The following is a 19,631-nucleotide window of genomic DNA, read 5'->3' on the forward strand; positions in this document are numbered from 1 at the left end:
ACCAATACAAGCATTTACAAACTGACGGTCCTGACGTTTGTATGCATACAGTATTTATCGTTACCGTCTGACGACACAAAAACATCACCTGAGTTTGTATTCCGCTTTAACTGGTAATTAACTGGTAATTTTTTTTTACCTTTATTTAACCAGGCATGTCAGTTAAGAACATATTCTTATTTTCAATGACGGCCTGGGAATAGTGGGTTAACTGCCTGTTCAGGGGCAGAACGACAGATTTGTACCTTGTCAGCTCGGGGTTTGAACTCGCAACCTTCCGGTTACTAGTCCAACGCTCTAACCACTAGGCTACGCTGCTGCCCCTAATAGATATTTTTCAACCAATTAACACATCAATGTCGTCATGCCTTTATGGTATAACAAGACACAGGAACAAATACTTGTAAAAAAAACACTTTAATTAAATAAAAGCACCAGTATACAAGTTGTTAGGAAATACACATCTGTATATTTCTATCAAAATATAGTTCTAGACTTGTTCTTTATACATTTAGACAACGGGGAAAAACGTGCAATTCATGACTAGCTACATCTTTATTGTATAAAACTCATTATGAAAAATCTTCAATTTCATTTTCCATTTCCTGGAAAGAGAATAAGAAAACATTAGAAAACATAGAAAAACTAAATTTATGGGGCATTTCTCAATGATATGTTTCCTAAGTACACTAAAATAATAATACATAGTACAAATTAAAATGTAAAGAATGACAAACCTTCAGCAGGGCAGTCTTGTCGTAGTCTTTGCGGTGTCTGTAGATACTCTGACATAACAAGGCGTATAGCTTCTCCAGTTGATAGACCTCATATCCCTCAGTCTTAGACACCGCTCTCTGAAGCAGCTCCTGAAATGAAGGACCAGAAAACCAGCTCAGCACACAGAGGCCTTATATCCTCCATCTTGGTCTAAAGGAAGAAGGTGCCTCCGTCCGATTCCAGATCCATTTGTGCTCTTGCCAACTCTATTGCTGTCATTGTCAAGCCAAAATATGGCTTGACATGACAATTCCAATAGACTGCCACTGGCTAGTTGCCTTAACCACAGATCTAGGATCATTTAACAACCTCCATTAGGAGGTTCGGGCGACGACCTGACCCTGGACCAGCTGCAGTGATAATCTGTTACCTTTAGTTTGTTGTGATCAACCACAGGGGGCTTTGTCTTCTGGTCCAGTATCTCCTGGTCAACATCCATCACCTGCTGCATCCCCTGGTAATTCAAGCTCCGCGTCACACGCCTCACTCCTACTTCTGACAAGAGGACAGAGAGGTAGAGTGAGTGTACAATTCAACAAAGTTAACTTAAAAACAACAGATAGTGTAGGTGTGTGTGTGTGGGGGGGGGGGCTGCACACCTGTGGTATTCTCTTCGTCCACTTCCACTCTCGGAGGCTCAGTTTTGTCTGTAGAGGACGCCTGCCCCTGGGTGAATGAGGGAAAAGTTTAAACAGAAAAATAAATTCAATTCAGCAGGAGAATCATCCATACAAAAAGCAACATCCATTTTACAACAAAATAACATACATTGTCTCCCCCTTCTGGTAAGAAGTGGTTTTCCTGGGCTCCAACCACCACTACAGGGTCCTGGGTGCCCTCACTGCTCTGGTCTCCAGCCCTAGCCTCCACAGCTTCCGTCACCCTGGGCTGGGTAGCCTCCGTTATAGCCTGGCTAGCCTCATCCGTGGTCTGGCTGTCCTTAGTGTCTTTCTCCATGGGCTGTCTGTCCTGGTTCTCCTGTTGGGCTGGCTCCTCCTGCTCCATGGGGGTCTCCTCAGCCCCAGTGATCTCCAGCTCCTCCAGGCCTGACTCTGCTGCAGCATCACCACCCTCCTCCTCCTCCTCCTCGCTCTCTGCCCCTCTCCTCTCCTCCTCTTCCTCTCCAGACTCCACCACAGCAGAGTGGTCTTTAGAAGTGTGAGGAGAGGACCTTTTCCTGATGATACCGTTGCACCAGCGGCTCTTCCTGCGCCTCTTCTTCTGAGCTGCTGAGAAGCAGATGACCAGATAATCAAAGCCAATTCAAAAAACAACTTTATGAATGACTGAATTATGAGTGTAAACATGGTGAGAGAAACTGACACGGTGTTATCATCCCGTCTCTCATTACCAGCAGTTAGTAGAGGATAGATCTGTAGAGGATAGATCTGTAAAGCTCTCCGCAGCTCATTCTCTATGGGCTAGTGGAAACTACCAGTCTGTCTGCAGAGTAGTGAAATGCTAACCTGTGTAGTAGAGGATAGATCTGTAAAGCTCTCCGCAGCTCATTCTCTATGGGCTAGTGGAAACTACCAGTCTGTCTGCAGAGTAGTGAAATGCTAACCTGTGTAGTAGAGGATAGATCTGTAAAGCTCTCCGCAGCTCATTCTCTATGGGCTAGTGGAAACTACCAGTCTGTCTGAGTAGTGAAATGCTAACCTGTGTAGCATTGTGTGTCTCTACATTGAGTTGCTTGCTAACCTGAAGGGCGTGGCGTGGTCACAGCTGAGGGAGCAGCAGCGGTAGACTCCTTAGAGGGGCCTGCTGCATCGGTGCTCTTGGCATCCACTGCTCTGGTCTTGGGATGAACGTGATAGTAGGATGGAGCGAACCTTGAAGTGGAGCAACCTGAAAGTAAAGAGAGGGGCAGTTTTCTATTTAAATCAGGAACGCTCTTCTTTCATCCATCCAGGAGAGCAGCAGAACAGATCAACTGGTCCCTGAACAAATTGAAAGATAAAATGCATTTCTACTCTAGAACCATCTTTCTGGAACTACTCTGCACCAATAGAATAACACCTGACCTCTTGTGCTGCGGGACTCCTTGATGTCCTCGCAGATCTTCTCAAAGTCTTCATCCAGTTCGTCTTTGACGATGGCCTGAACAGTGTCCTTCAGAGCACAGGCTCTGTGGCGGATCTGACGATCTGGAAAACATCCAGTACACAGACTTGTCATCACTATGATTATGAAATGATGAATGGATTGATTCATGAATTAATAGTTGGCTGAATGAAGTAATGAATGATTAGTTGAATTAATAGATGAATTTATGAAATAAAGGAAACATTCTCCCATGAACAGGAAAACAACATCTGTAAAAATGCTGGATAAAGTCTATTTCCTACCTGAAGGATCTTTGTCAGGGTTGTATTCCAGACAGTTCTTCCAGATGAGATCCACGTCGTGGACAAACTCCTTCACAGTCACGTACTTGTGAGTGTCGATGTTGGAGAGGACAGTGGACAGGTCCATGGGCTGCTCTATAACTGTAGCATAGTCAGGTACCTAGACAAGACCATGATCCATCAAAACAACAGGTCAGCCATTCTCCATGTGATAGAGATTCTACCATGTCCATGTCTAGACAACATCTGGCCTCTTCTCTTTATTTAACCCTCATCTGATGTTTACACATGGCTCAGAGCGCAGCCCCCCCCCCCCCCTCTAGAATGCAGACCCCACCCCCCTCTAGAATGCAGACCCCACCCCCCTCTAGAATGCAGACCCCCCCCCCCCCTCTAGAACGCAGACACTTTTACAGCAATTGATGGTCAGTCTCACCTCCTCCAGGTCGACAGGCTTGGTGAAGGCCTTGAAGCGTTTGTCCTGAGAGAGGCGGTTGGTGACATCACGCAGGAAGAGGCGGAGCTCCCTGAGAGTGTCTTCTTCCTGCTCCTCCAATCGCTGCTGCTCCTTTTCTGTCAGCATCCTTGGGGGAAGAGGGGGAGCAACAGGAAGCACCTCCAGGGCTGCAAGCACTGGGGAGGAGAACAGGGAGGTTAGTGACTAACCACATGACTGAGCGAGTGCTGACAGCTTTGGTACAGAGAACGTTCTAGTTGAAGTTGAGCTTGTTTAACCATTTTTGGACCATTATCCAGGATTCCACTAGAATATCTCAGAGTATGATGCAGTCTTACCTGCTTTCTTCTGGGATGCAGGAGCTTTGGCAGCCTGGTTTAGGATGAGATCGTCAAAGAAGTTCCTTCTCTCCTGTGGGGTTGGGACCTGAACCTGGAGCACCTCTCCATACTCAGCACAGAACAGGTCCTGGACCTATTGGGGGGTTCACCAAGTAAACATAACATTCAGCTGAATGGGAATGAACGAGATCATTCTGACTGATCCCCTGCCCAGAAGCCCAATTCCAACCCTCCAGTTTCTCCCACAGGGGGAGGGAATGAGTGCACGTTTTCTAGGGCTTGTGTCCCGTTGGTGATTAGATTTTATTAGGATCTCTTTTAGCCCTCGTTTGGACTAATCTTCCAAGAGTCCTTATAAAAAATTTAAATCCTACACTCACATAACACACAGCAGATAAAATACACTGCCATGTTGGTGATGTTAGGGGCAGAGTGTTCACTACATCCTGTTAGACTGCTGTGGGGTGTGTTCACTACATCCTGTTAGACTGCTGTGGGGCAGAGTGTTCACTACATCCTGTTAGACTGCTGTGGGGCAGAGTGTTCACTACATCCTGTTAGACTGCTGTGGGGCAGAGTGTTCACTACATCCTGTTAGACTGCTGTGGGGTGTGTTCACTACATCCTGTTAGACTGCTGTGGGGCGGAGTGTTCACTACATCCTGTTAGACTGCTGTGGGGCGGAGTGTTCACTACATCCTGTTAGACTGCTGTGGGGCGGTGTGTTCACTACATCCTGTTAGACTGCTGTGGGGTGTGTTCACTACATCCTGTTAGACTGCTGTGGGGCGGAGTGTTCACTACATCCTGTTAGACTGCTGTGGGGCGGTGTGTTCACTACATCCTGTTAGACTGCTGTGGGGCGGTGTGTTCACTACATCCTGTTAGACTGCTGTGGGGCGGAGTGTTCACTACATCCTGTTAGACTGCTGTGGGGCGGAGTGTTCACTACATCCTGTTAGACTGCTGTGGGGCGGAGTGTTCACTACATCCTGTTAGACTGCTGTGGGGCGGAGTGTTCACTACATCCTGTTAGACTGCTGTGGGGCGGAGTGTTCACTACATCCTGTTAGACTGCTGTGGGGCGGAGTGTTCACTACATCCTGTTAGACTGCTGTGGGGCGGAGTGTTCACTACATCCTGTTAGACTGCTGTGGGGCGGAGTGTTCACTACATCCTGTTAGACTGCTGTGGGGCAGAGTGTTCACTACATCCTGTTAGACTGCTGTGGGGCGGTGTGTTCACTACATCCTGTTAGACTGCTGTGGGGCGGTGTGTTCACTACATCCTGTTAGACTGCTGTGGGGCGGTGTGTTCACTACATCCTGTTAGACTGCTGTGGGGCGGTGTGTTCACTACATCCTGTTAGACTGCTGTGGGGCGGTGTGTGTCTACAGTACCTACCTCAGGGAAGAGGCTGCTGTGGGGGACATTACAGGTGGCCAGCAGCAGGATGGGTGAGAATGAGGGGATGTCCTGTAACAAGCTGAGGAAGGTAGCTCTGAGAGCAGACCCCACCGTGTCCCACCACCGCTGGATGTGAGGGATATAAAGGATACTGGGGGACGTCCTCTTGGCCTCACAGAACATCTACAACACAACGAAACACATCATTACAGAACACTGTTTATATGGACCTGCATGCCTCCTCACAGAAGAGCTAAGAGTCCAAACATACAAGACATCAATACTGTCCATCTCTGGGTTCATCAATACTGTCCATCTCTGGGTTCATCAATACTGTCCATCTCTGGGTTCATCAATACAAGACATCAATACTGTCCATCTCTGGGTTCATCAATACTGTCCATCTCTAGGTTCATCAATACTGTCCATCTCTAGGTTCATCAATACTGTCCATCTCTAGGTTCATCAATACAAGACATCAATACTGTCCATCTCTGGGTTCATCAATACTGTCCATCTCTAGGTTCATCAATACTGTCCATCTCTGGGTTCATCAATACAAGACATCAATACTGTCCATCTCTGGGTTCATCAATACTGTCCATCTCTGGGTTCATCAATACAAGACATCAATACTGTCCATCTCTGGGTTCATCAATACAAGACATCAATACTGTCCATCTCTGGGTTCATCAATACTGTCCATCTCTGGGTTCATCAATACTGTCCATCTCTGGGTTCATCAATACAAGACATCAATACTGTCCATCTCTAGGTTCATCAATACTGTCCATCTCTGGGTTCATCAATACAAGACATCTATACTGTCCATCTCTAGGTTCATCAATACTGTCCATCTCTGGGTTCATCAATACTGTCCATCTCTGGGTTCATCAATACAAGACATCAATACTGTCCATCTCTGGGTTCATCAATACTGTCCATCTCTGGGTTCATCAATACAAGACATCAATACTGTCCATCTCTAGGTTCATCAATACTGTCCATCTCTAGGTTCATCAATACTGTCCATCTCTGGGTTCATCAATACTGTCCATCTCTGGGTTCATCAATACTGTCCATCTCTGGGTTCATCAATACTGTCCATCTCTGGGTTCATCAATACTGTCCATCTCTGGGTTCATCAATACTGTCCATCTCTGGGTTCATCAATACTGTCCATCTCTGGGTTCATCAATACTGTCCATCTCTAGGTTCATCAATACTGTCCATCTCTAGGTTCATCAATACTGTCCATCTCTAGGTTCATCAATACTGTCCATCTCTAGGTTCATCAATACTGTCCATCTCTAGGTTCATCAATACTGTCCATCTCTAGGTTCATCAACACTGTCCATCTCTGGGTCCATCAATACAAGACATCAATACTGTCCATCTCTAGGTTCATCAATACTATCCATCTCTGGGTTCATCAATACTGTCCATCTCTAGGTTCCTTCAATACTGTCCATCTCTGGGTTCATCAATACAAGACATCAATACTGTCCATCTCTAGGTTCATCAACACTGTCCATCTCTAGGTTCATCAATACTGTCCATCTCTAGGTTCATCAATACTGTCCATCTCTAGGTTCATCAATACTGTCCATCTCTAGGTTCATCAATACTATCCATCTCTAGGTTCATCAATACTGTCCATCTCTAGGTTCATCAATACTGTCCATCTCTAGGTTCATCAATACTGTCCATCTCTGGGTTCATCAATACTGTCCATCTCTGGGTTCATCAATACAAGACATCAATACTGTCCATCTAGGTTCATCAATACTGTCCATCTCTAGGTTTATCAATACAAAACATCAATACTGTCCATCTCTAGGTTCATCAATACTGTCCATCTCTGGGTTCATCAATACTGTCCATCTCTGGGTTCATCAATACTGTCCATCTCTGGGTTAATCTCAAAAGTCTTTCTTTGACTCCTCTCTCCTAGGACCTTCTCCAAATATGTGAAGAATCAAGGACTCAAGGCAAGACTAAAGATACTCTGTCTGTCATGGCCAATGGCACAGGGCTCAATAGTGCACTATACAGAAAACAGGGTGTGATCCAAGGAGGGAGGGAGTACAGTACCTGAGCGCAGGCCTCCTCTGGAGAGGTGGTGCTGACTCCGAACAGCACGGCCATGTCCAGGGTGTAAACTGTGAACTTCTCCAGGGCATGGAGCACAGCAGGGGCCAGGTGACTGCTCTGACCTGACCCAGGACGCCCGCCAGCAGCAGCCTGGGACGGTACGATGTGGGCTGGTTCAGCACGCTCCTGGGAGAACAGAGGAGGGGGGAGAGAAAAAGACTATAAAATACTTTACAAGACCGGAGCTCAATACCCATTCTCATGAAGTGTACACTTCAGTCCCCAACACAGATTTCAAAAGATGTCCCGTGCACACTTCAGGGAGGAGTGGGAGAAAGACACATTTGGAATAAGGATTTCTGTGCGTTGGACAACCTGTTACTCGCCTGCTGAAATGCAGGAAGCCCCCAGCTGCCTTGGCCTTGTGAGAGACACCGGTGATACAGACAGAGGAGTCCTCATCTTCACTGTGCAGGAGATCAGCATCTAAAACACCAGCTGGGAGGACACCTGAAGACAAGTGGTGAAACATCTTAGAGCATGATAAACCAAGTATGACATTCAAGAACACAATACAACACACCCATTCTTATACAACAGGCATACCAAACCTGGGTCATGTTTATTAGGGCACACTGTAGCAAAAGCTTTGGCAAAAAAATAAAAAATAATTAGAGAAGTTCTGGTAGAACCTCCAAATTCCAAAACATTGCCCCCTACTCAACACGGCCCTGTGGACAACAACAAAAAAATCTCCCGACAATGAAGACAGTTCACATGAGAAATAAGAGAGATTCTCTTGTCCCAGTTGACTCACCGTTGTCTCGCTTATCTCTCTTGAGCCCCTGTTCTGCATGTGGGAACAGCCTGCTAACTGCACCCAGTACAGTCTGTAAGGCTGCACCAAGCAGTGGCTGGACTACAGGAGTCAGAGCCTTGGCCGGGGATGACACAGCTCTCTGGGAGGCTGGGACTGTCTTCCTCATGGCTGACAGGAAGTCCCTGCTGCCGATGGAGATAGATGCCACATCTAAAACCAGCTTCTGGGACGAGGAGTAGATCTGAGGGTAGCGTCTCCTCAGGGCACACAGAGCCGCCTCAGCACACACCGCCTTCATGTCAGCACCGCAGTAACCTAGGAGACAGCAGGGGGACGTCGGGAAACAGTGTGACAATGCAAGAGAGCATCCTCTACATGTTCTGATTACACACACACACACACACCGCCTTCATGTCAGCACCGCAGTAACCTAGGAGACAGCAGGGGGACGTCGGGAAACAGTGTGACAATGCAAGAGAGCATCCTCTACATGTTCTGATTACACACACACACACACACCGCCTTCATGTCAGCACCGCAGTAACCTAGGAGACAGCAGGGGGACGTCGGGAAACAGTGTGACAATGCAAGAGAGCATCCTCTCCATGTTCTGATTACACACACAAACACTTTCAGTGAGCCTCCGAATACTATTGGAATATTTACCAGATTGGAATTTAAAAATGGCGTTTGAAATTTGAATTTTTGGTTGGTTTGGGAGAGGAGGGATTAAAATAAAACATACCAACACACTTGTCTGCCAGTTCTTCCAGGAACGAGGCTGATGGCTGGGGAGTCCACTGTCTGGTGTGGATCTGCAGAATATCCTTCCGAGCCTGCAGTGGACAAAAACATGACCATTTATGAATGTTTTCAAAAACAGTTCTCCCACATCTGAAACTGGAAACACTTATCTCCCTCACAAGCTTTAAGCACCAACTGTCAGAGCATCTTACAGATTACTGCACCTGTATATAGCCCACCTATAATTTAGCCCAAACAACTACCTCTTTCCCTACTGTATTTAATTTATTTATTTATTTTGCTCCTTTGCACCCCATTATTTTTATTTCTACTTTGCACATTCTTCCATTGCAAATCTACAATTCCAGTGTTTTACTTGCTATATTGTATTTACTTTGCCACCATGGCCTTTTTGCCTTTACCTCCCTTATCTCACCTCATTTGCTCACATCATATATAGACTTGTTTATACTGTATGTTTGTTTTACTCCATGTGTAACTCTGTGTCGTTGTATGTGTCGAACTGCTTTGCTTTATCTTGGCCAGGTCGCAATTGTAAATGAGAACTTGTTCTCAACTTGCCTACCTGGTTAAATAAAGGTTAAATAAATAAATAGATAAAATTTAAAAACATGACAAAAAAATACCTTAATCTTAGTAGAACAAAGCAATGTTACCTGTTTACTACTCACACAAGTGATCTTTTATCATACATACAGTACCAGTCAAAAGTTTGGACAGCTACTCATTCAAGGGTTTTTATTTTTTTACTATTTTCTACATTGTAGAATAATAGTGAAGACATCAAAACTATGAAATAACACATATGGAAGCATGTAGTAACACAACATTTTTTATTAATCAAAACATTTTATGCTTGAGATTCTTCGAAGTAGCCACCTTTTGCCGTGACAGCTTTTGCACACGCTTGGTATTCTCTCAACCAGCTTCACCTGGAATCCTTTTCCAACAGTCTTGAAGGCATTCTCACACATGCTGAGCACTTGTTGGCTGCTTTTCCTTCACTCTGCGGTCCAACTCATCCCAAACCATCTCAATTGGGTTGAGGTCGGGGGATTATGGAGGCCAGGTCATCTGATGCAACACTACATCACTCTTCTTCTTGGTCAAATAGTCATTGTCCTGTTGAAAAACAAAATGATAGTCCCACTACGCCCAAACCAGATGGGATGGCGAATCGCTGCAGAATGCTGTGGTAGACATGCTGGTTAAGTGTGCCTTGAATTCTAAATAAATCACAGACAGTATCACCAGCAAAGCACCCCCACACCATCACACCTCCTCCTCCTCCATGCTTCACGGTGGGAACCACACATGCGGAGATCATCCGTTCACTTTCTCTGCGTCTCACAAATTTGGACTCATCAGACCAAAGGACAGATTCCCACCAGTCTAATGTCCATTGCTTGTGTTTCTTTGCCCAAGCAAGTCTCTTCTTATTGGTGTCCTCTAGTAGTGGTTTCTTTGCAGCAATTCGACCATGAAAGCCTGATTCACGCAGTCTCCTCTGAACAGTTAATGTTGAGATGCTTCGGTTACTTGAACTCTGAAGCATTTATTTGGGCTGCAATCTGAGGTGCAGTTAATTGCAGAGTTCTGAGGCTGGTAACTCTAATGAATTTATAATCCTCAGCAGCAGAGGTAACTCTGGGTCTTCCATTCCTGTGGTGGTCCTCGTGAGAGTCAGTTTCATCACAGCGCTTGATGGTTTTTGCAACTGCATTTGAAGAAACGTTAAAAGTTCTTGATATTATCTGGATTGATTGACCTTCATGTCTTAAAAGTAATGATGGACTGTCGTTTCTCTTTGCTTATTTGAGCTGTTCTTGCCATAATATGTACTTGGTCTTTTACCAAATAGGGCTATCTTCTGTATACCACCCCTTTGTCACAACTGATTGGCTCAAACGCATTAAGGAAAGAAGTTCCACAAATTAAAAAGTTAACAAGGCACATCTGTTAATTGAAATGCGCTCCAGGTGACTACCTAATGAAGCTGGTTGAGAGAATGCCAAGAGAGTGCAAAGCTGTCATCAAGGCAAAGGGTGGCTACTTTGAAGAATCTCAAATATAAAATATGTTCTGATTTGTTTTTACACTTTTTTTGGTTACTACATGATTCAACGTGTTATTTCATAGTTTGATGACTTCACTATTATTCTACAAAGTAGAAAATAGTAAAAATAAAGAAAAACTCTTGAATGAGTAGGTACCCACTATTTTGACAGGTACTGTGTGTGTGTGTGTGTGTGTGTGTGTGTGTGTACACACACACACACACACACACACACACACACACACACACACACACACACACACACAAACACTGAATTTTTGTTGAATATGATTTGAACAAACATGACTTCCATCAGTGGTGTATTCACTAGGAACCAAACGGAAGCAAACTCAACCAATCAGAGAGGGACCTACCTGAATGTGTCTACTAGAAATCTGAATTTTTGTTGAAAAACTGTTTTCTACGGCGTGCACTAATGACTACAGCCGTGGTTTATTCACTAGGAACCAAACGGAACCAAACTCAACCAAACAAAGAGGGACCTACCTGAATGTGTCTGTTTTTTAGTTGTTGAAAAACTGTTTTCTACGGCGTGCACTAATGACTACAGCCGTGGTTTATTCACTAGGAACCAAACGGAACCAAACTCAACCAAACAAAGAGGGACCTACCTGAATGTGTCTGTTTTTTGTTGTTGAAAAACTGTTTTCTACGGCGTGCACTAATGACTACAACAGTGGTCACTAAGACCCTTGTCTCACCTCTCTGTCAGGCAGGCCAAAGAGGAACTCTCGGTCGAAGCGCCCAGGTCGCCTGAGAGCTGGGTCTATAGAATCCAGACGGTTAGTCGCTCCGATCACCACGACCTCTCCTCTGCTGTCTAACCCATCCATCAGGGCAAGGAGAGTGGACACGATGGAGCTGTAAGATGGAAACATATACAGAACATTATTCCCACTTTATGAAGTCGTACTAAACAAAAAGATACCAAATAGCTAAAACGAGAAGCAATAAATGTTTGTATTCAAATCCATTTGTTCCAGTGATCAACAGTGTCTAACCTGTGTATTTGGTCCTGTCTGCTTGAGCGGACGGGAGCCAACCCATCAACCTCATCAAAGAATATAATCGATGGCCGCATCTGATAAGCCTAAAAGATTTGTAAAAAATGAAATTAAAAAATATATTTTTAGTATTTCCTCCTCCAACTCATCTTGGTTTCAACATCCTGGAACACAATATATTTCAGAACAAGAATCCAACTTCCATGGAGAATACCGGTAGGTAATGACCTGGTCGAAGAGAAGACGTAGCTGCCGTTCGGACTCTCCCACCCACTTGCTGAGGCAGTCTGCTCCCTTTCTCATGAAGAAAGAGACCTTCCTCTCTCCCTGACTGCACTCGTTAGCCAAAGCCCTGGCCACTAGAGTCTTCCCTGTTCCAGGAGGTCCGTAGAACAAACAGCCCCTACACACACACAGACACACACACAGTAAGAATCTACAGCATCAAGAGCAACAACAGATCCTAGATCATTCCACCGTAACAGTATGGATGACTTTCTAAACATGTATTTCTCGCTACCTTGGTGGTTGGATCTTGAACCTCTCAAACACCTCTGGGTAAAGCAGAGGGAAGACCACCATCTCTTTCAGGGCAGAGATGTGTCTGGTCAGTCCCCCAATGCTGTCAAAACGCACCTAGAAAACAACATTACACCATTTCAATGTTGGACAATGGTTGTCCGGGGCTGTCCCAGTTATCTATCCTTTCCCTCTCTATCCTTTCCCTCTTTCATTCCCCCTCACGGACTTAACATATGACTGGAGCAGGTATGGACTGGAGAGACTGTCTGGTCTACCTGAAGGTTTCCTCCTTACTGTTACTAGTCAGACTTACTGTCTGGTCTACCTGCATGGGGTCAACGTCAGCTAGACTTACTGTCTGGTCTACCTGCATGGGGTCAACGTCAGCTAGACTTACTGTCTGGTCTACCTGCATGGGGTCAACGTCAGCTAGACTTACTGTCTGGTCTACCTGCATGGGGTCAACGTCAGCTAGACTTACTGTCTGGTCTACCTGCATGGGGTCAACGTCAGCTAGACTTACTGTCTGGTCTACCTGCATGGGGTCAACGTCAGCTAGACTTACTGTCTGGTCTACCTGCATGGGGTCAACGTCAGCTAGACTTACTGTCTGGTCTACCTGCATGGGGTCAACGTCAGCTAGACTTACTGTCTGGTCTACCTGCATGGGGTCAACGTCAGCTAGACTTACTGTCTGGTCTACCTGCATGGGGTCAACGTCAGCTAGACTTACTGTCTGGTCTACCTGCATGGGGTCAACGTCAGCTAGACTTACTGTCTGGTCTACAGACTTACTGGGTCAACCTGCATGGGGTCAGGTCTGGTCTACCTGCATGGGGTCAACATCAGCTAGACTTACTGTCTGGTCTACCTGCATGGGGTCAACATCAGCTAGACTTACTGTCTGGTCTACCTGCATGGGGTCAACGTCAGCTAGACTTACTGTCTGGTCTACCTGCATGGGGTCAACGTCAGCTAGACTTACTGTCTGGTCTACCTGCATGGGGTCAACATCAGTGTCTGGTCAACCTGCATGGGGTCAACATCAGTGTCTGGTCAACCTGCATGGGGTCAACGTCAGCTAGACTTACTGTCTGGTCTACCTGCATGGGGTCAACATCAGTGTCTGGTCTACCTGCATGGGGTCAACATCAGTGTCTGGTCAACCTGCATGGGGTCAACATCAGCTAGACTTACTGTCTGGTCTACCTGCATGGGGTCAACATCAGCTGGACTTACTGTCTGGTCTACCTGCATGGGGTCAACGTCAGCTAGACTTACTGTCTGGTCTACCTGCATGGGGTCTTGGGGTCAACTCAGCTAGACTTACTGTCTGGTCTACCTGCATGGGGTCACTGTCTGGTCTACATCAGTGGGTCTACCTGCAACGTCAGCTAGACTTACTGTCTGGTCTACCTGCATGGGGTCAACATCAGCTAGACTTACTGTCTGGTCTACCTGCATGGGGTCAACGTCAGCTAGACTTACTGTCTGGTCTACCTGCATGGGGTCAACGTCAGCTAGACTTACTGTCTGGTCTACCTGCATGGGGTCAACATCAGCTAGACTTACTGTCTGGTCTACCTGCATGGGGTCAACGTCAGCTAGACTTACTGTCTGGTCTACCTGCATGGGGTCAACGTCAGCTAGACTTACTGTCTGGTCTACCTGCATGGGGTCAACATCAGCTAGACTTACTGTCTGGTCTACCTGCATGGGGTCAACGTCAGCTAGACTTACTGTCTGGTCTACCTGCATGGGGTCAACATCAGCTAGACTTACTGTCTGGTCTACCAGCATGGGGTCAACATCAGCTAGACTTACTGTCTGGTCTACCTGCATGGGGTCAACGTCAGCTAGACTTACTGTCTGGTCTACCTGCATGGGGTCAACGTCAGCTAGACTTACTGTCTGGTCTACCTGCATGGGGTCAACATCAGTGTCTGGTCAACCTGCATGGGGTCAACGTCAGCTGGACTTACTGTCTGGTCTACCTGCATGGGGTCAACGTCAGCTAGACTTACTGTCTGGTCTACCTGCATGGGGTCAACGTCAGCTAGACTTACTGTCTGGTCTATCTGCATGGGGTCAACGTCAGCTAGACTGGCTCCAATCTTCATCCTGTCCTTGTGGATTCCCAGGACATCCTCCTTCAGCAGATTCATGGGAAGACATCTATTCACCGATCTGTTCCTGCTCTTCCTCCTCCTCCTCTGGAACTTATCATCGTCAGAAGAGGAGGAGGAAGAGGAGGAGGACGAGGAGGTGGAGTCACTACTGTGGATGGCATGTCTTCTTCTACACGGTAAAGAAAGGAGTATGGCAGAGCCAGAGGTCAAGAGGTCAGTAACGTCACTGACTAATACAGACAACGTAATGCACACAAATCACCACCATGCAGCTCAATGACCAAGAAACCAGCCATTACAGAAACCCTGATGTCACCACACATCTAAGACACACTGGCAATGACTTACCTATCAGACACACTCCTGTGGATGCCAGAAATCAGAAGCACAAGGAAGTAGAACTTAGGAATGAATTGTGATTTGTTGTAATAGTTAGGAAAGAATGTTCAACTAAACTTGATAGGTCAGACATGGAAGGTAGTAGGTACTAGGTTCTTTAGTCCACAGACCTGTTGCCTCTCCTCATGTTGTAAGGGCTTCTCGGACCAGTAGAGCTGAACCCATACCTCCGCCTGGATGGGGACAAGTGTCTTGAAGTCTTGAAGAAGATGGCCTTTGTCTTGGGCTCTGTGGGAAATAAAAGGTCAACCATGAGAAATGAGTAGAAGGACCGGTTATGGGAATAACTACTACTACTAAAGCGTGACAATAAATGTAGAGTCCATGCACCGGTGCTGATGGCTAGAAGTACACAGACTTCAGTGAAATAAAAGATGCAAATAGTTTCAACAGAAAATATCTAACCCTCCCGTGGTGCCTGGTAGCGAACGGCAGCTTTCCTCTGCCTGAAGTCATAACGTTTCTGGTTGTCATCTTCATCATGGTCATCATCATCGTCCTCCTCCTCATCATCATCATCATCTTCATTACGGTCGTCATCATCGTCGTCGTCTTCGTCATCTGCCTGATTATTTTTGCCTCCCTCTTCCTCATCATTCTCCTCTTCACTGGAGGTCACTCCATTTTTATTATCTTGAGGGTCTTCACTTCCTTCCTCGGTTATTTCAGAAGTCCTTTTCCTCTTGGCCCCAGCGTAGATTACAAGGTCCTAAAATAAAAAAGGGGGGGGAGAATAACATTATTGGGGGACATCATGGTGATATTGAACTAAATCTATTATAAAGCTGTGAATTTGTAGCATGAATAATGTTGACCTCCTCTGTAGTATCCCTGCTTCTTAGCCGGCGACGCATTTTCTGCATATCATCCATCTTCTGCAGCACTGCCTCAGCTGTGCTTTACGAATAGAATGGGAAAAAACAAAAACAGGGACTGTTTCATTTCACCGTTTACCGCTAGCCGTTATCAACTCTGCTGTTATAAACATGCACACCAGACTGACAAGAACATGTACAACAGTGGTGACCCAACCCTCCTCCACGAGAGTTACTGGGGCTAGTTACTACCGCTAGCCGTTATCAACTCTGCTGTTATAAACATGCACACCAGACTGACAAGAACATGTACAACAGTGGTGACCCAACCCTCCTCCACGAGAGTTACTGGGGCTAGTTACTACCGCTAGCCGTTATCAACTCTGCTGTTATAAACATGCACACCAGACTGACAAGAACATGTACAACAGTGGTGACCCAACCCTCCTCCACGAGAGTTACTGGGGCTAGTTACTACCGCTAGCCGTTATCAACTCTGCTGTTATAAACATGCACACCAGACTGACAAGAACATGTACAACAGTGGTGACCCAACCCTCCTCCACGAGAGTTACTGGGGCTAGTTACTACCGCTAGCCGTTATCAACTCTGCTGTTATAAACATGCACACCAGACTGACAAGAACATGTACAACAGTGGTGACCCAACCCTCCTCCACGAGAGTTACTGGGGCTAGTTACTACCGCTAGCCGTTATCAACTTTGCTGTTATAAACATGCACACCAGACTGACAAGAACATGTACAACAGTGGTGACCCAACCCTCCTCCACGAGAGTTACTGGGGCTAGTTACTACCGCTAGCCGTTATCAACTTTGCTGTTATAAACATGCAAACCAGACTGACAAGAACATGTACAACAGTGGTGACCCAACCCTCCTCCACGAGAGTTACTGGGGCATGATTTCTTCTGCCTCGGTGCTTGATTAGGGCTGAAGGGAAAACCCCTGTGGTAGAAGGGTAGCTAGGAGGGTTGGCCACCCCTGATGTACGATGCCTGCTGATGGAGATGTTCTTACTTGGTGATGAGGCGGTTATAGAGGACAGACTGGTTCCTGGAGTTGCGCTTGTATCTGGTGATCCTGGAGCTGCGTCTCACAGAGCTGTCCTCCTCCCTGGGACGCAGAACAAACTGGGACTTCAGAGTAGAGGCCTCTTCTTCCTCAACTTCATCAGTGGCATCTGGAAGAAGATTGATTTATGTATTTATTAACTTGATGATAAACATTGTAGCTGACATAAATGAAACCAATGGTGTCTCCTTCTCGCTGTACTGTTGGCGGTGGCATTGATTCATGTAAAATGTGATCTAGAAATTATCTAGTTACCAGATTCAGATTGCTTATCCCTGGATGATGCAGAGGCTTTTCCATCGCCCTGCAGTCTTGGGGATTTCCTGCAGAGATCAACAAAATGAGAACAAAAACATTGAGGGTTGTGATGACACCTTAGGTTTGTAAACATGTTTCTGTCGTCATATCACCGACTATACTGAGAGGAGTAGAAGCTGATTTTACATACAATGAATACCAGTTATCTGCATAAAACATAAGTAGTCACCTTGTGCTGTGTTCCCCAGTTTCCTCCTCTTTTTCAGGGGACTTGGTTTGGCCATTTATTTTAGCCAAGGACACCTCGTGTTTGACGGTCTGTCCCCTGGTCCTCAGGGATCCTCTTCTCGGAGGGCTATCCTCCTCCTTCACCATCGAGTGGCCCTATGTTAGGAAAAAAACTAAAACATCAGCTGCATTCACATAGGAATCCAGTCATTTTAAGTGTAGTAAGCTAACTTACAGCGGGCGAGCTATAGAAGTTAGCTAGCGGGCAACATACCTGTCCACATTCAGAAACAATCATTCAAGTTATTGTTAGTCAGTGCTACTTACTAGCCATCTAAAAGGGGCTAGCTAACTAGCTGAGTTTACTCAACTCCACGATATATACATCTATGGGCGATACCCCATAGGGTATGTAAACTAGAGACAGGAGCTAACAGGCCAACTAATTTATAACATTAGCCTCCAGTTAGCTTACAACTGGCATATAATGCGGTTAACTAGGCACATAAGCAACATCAATTGTCGGGCTAGCTAGTTAGCTGGTCAGCTAACAGCTGTCATATAGCTAACAACAGCTGAGTTTACAGTGACATTTTATAATGTCAACTATCTGAAAGGGCCTCACATTTCGCGTGTTTTCAGTGTTACTGTAGCTGTCATCCAGGCCCCTCTTCAGCCGACTCGACTTTGTCTGCGACGCGCTCTCCAGCGACAGAAACTCGGAGCTCGTATCCAAGTCAACCCGGTTCCTCTTCCGAGTTGCTGGTTCCGCGCCCACGCCGCTGCTGCGTAGCATCACCATCCTAACTTTAGACCGATTTTTTTTTTATACTAAAGCATAAATATGGGACTACTTAATTGTATCAAAACTGAAACGAATTAATAACATTCCTAGGTAATATATGGCGCGTACTAACTAACACACAACCCTCCCAAACCAAAACCCTTGATTTCTGGCGCCACAAACGTCACTGGAAGACAAGTGACAGCACGCAGTATTCTGGCGCAAGACAACATAGTTCATCATAAAAAGTAGTGATTATAAATTTCTAATCACCAATTATGTCATGCTGTATTCATATCAATGACCACATGAATAGCTATAAATAGTAATTATAGAAATCTATCCCAGGGCCAACAGTGATATGTTCTTATATCATTCAGTTGTGCGGAAGGATATTATGGGAAAGAATACCCGGTTATTTTTGGCGCGCTGTAAATTGCGCATTATGGAAAGCCTAGCTACAGGTTCATGATAAAGCATTTTCTTTACCGTTATGAAAATATAACTGGTTTACTATAAAATGTCAATTATATTTGAGAGAGTTTTCTTACATTTTAATATCAACTATACTAAATGTCTAGAGGAGCTCTGTTTCATTCATTCTAAAATGATGGGGGTAATACAGTGCCTTCAGAAAGCATTTATACCCCTTGACTTATTCCACATTCTGTTGTTACACCCTGAATTGAAATATATTTAAATATAATTGTTTTTCTTACCCATCTACACACAATACCCCATAATGACAACGTGAAAACATGTTTTTAGAAATGTTATAACATTTATTGAAAATGAAAAACAAATATATCTATTTACGTAAGTATTCACACCCGAGTCAATATTTTCTAGAAGCACCTTGGGCAGTGATTACAGCTTTGCGTTGTCATGGGAATGTCTGTATCACCTTTGCACATCTGGATTTGGGGGTTGTCTCCAATCTTCCTTGTATATTTCCTTAAGCTCTGTTAAATTAGATGGGGAGCTAAGGCAAACAGCAATCTTCAAGTCTTTCCACAGATTTTCAATGGGATTCAAGTCTAGGCCACTGAAGGACATTCACATTCTTGTTTTGAGGCATTCCAGAGTTGCTTTTGCTATATGCTTGGGGTCATTGTCCTATTGAAACGTAAATCTTCCAACAGGACATTCTGCATTCTGAAGCAGGTTCTCAAGGATTTGCCTGTATTTGGCCCAATTCATTGTTCCCTCTATCCTTACCAGTCTCCCTGTCCCTGCCGCTGAAAAGCCTCCCCATTGCATGATTCTGCCACCACCTCTTCACGGTAGGGATGGTGTTAGATGAGCCTGGTTTT

The 19,631-nt window shown here is 45.4% G+C and overlaps 1 protein-coding gene and 1 long non-coding RNA gene across 3 annotated transcripts; one reads left to right on the forward strand and one right to left on the reverse strand.

Moving 5' to 3' along the window:
- Positions 1-401: 401 nt before the first annotated feature.
- Positions 402-18,506, reverse strand: LOC118381036 (ATPase family AAA domain-containing protein 2-like). The gene is given in 29 exon segments (XM_052516342.1): positions 402-605; positions 738-866; positions 1,148-1,272; positions 1,377-1,443; positions 1,546-2,006; positions 2,479-2,625; positions 2,802-2,924; positions 3,126-3,285; positions 3,562-3,758; positions 3,921-4,056; positions 5,328-5,513; positions 7,425-7,558; positions 7,561-7,610; positions 7,811-7,934; positions 8,242-8,559; positions 8,990-9,080; positions 11,788-11,947; positions 12,088-12,176; positions 12,319-12,493; positions 12,611-12,726; positions 14,679-14,910; positions 15,090-15,104; positions 15,251-15,368; positions 15,546-15,849; positions 15,956-16,037; positions 16,995-17,157; positions 17,304-17,371; positions 17,536-17,690; positions 18,160-18,506. Coding segments are annotated over 29 exon segments (4,335 nt in total). The 5' UTR covers positions 18,337-18,506; the 3' UTR covers positions 402-572.
- Positions 6,218-7,176, forward strand: LOC127928853 (uncharacterized). Of its 2 annotated transcripts, none has more exons than XR_008132462.1 (3): positions 6,218-6,494; positions 6,545-6,669; positions 6,872-7,176. It is a non-coding gene; the product is annotated as an uncharacterized LOC127928853 (long non-coding RNA). The 2 variants fall into 2 exon arrangements; XR_008132463.1 differs by having other exon boundaries at positions 6,218-6,469.
- Positions 18,507-19,631: the final 1,125 nt, after the last annotated feature.

The sequence above is a fragment of the Oncorhynchus keta genome, unplaced genomic scaffold, assembly GCF_023373465.1.
Source record: "Oncorhynchus keta strain PuntledgeMale-10-30-2019 unplaced genomic scaffold, Oket_V2 Un_scaffold_4321_pilon_pilon, whole genome shotgun sequence".
NCBI lineage: Eukaryota > Metazoa > Chordata > Actinopteri > Salmoniformes > Salmonidae > Oncorhynchus > Oncorhynchus keta.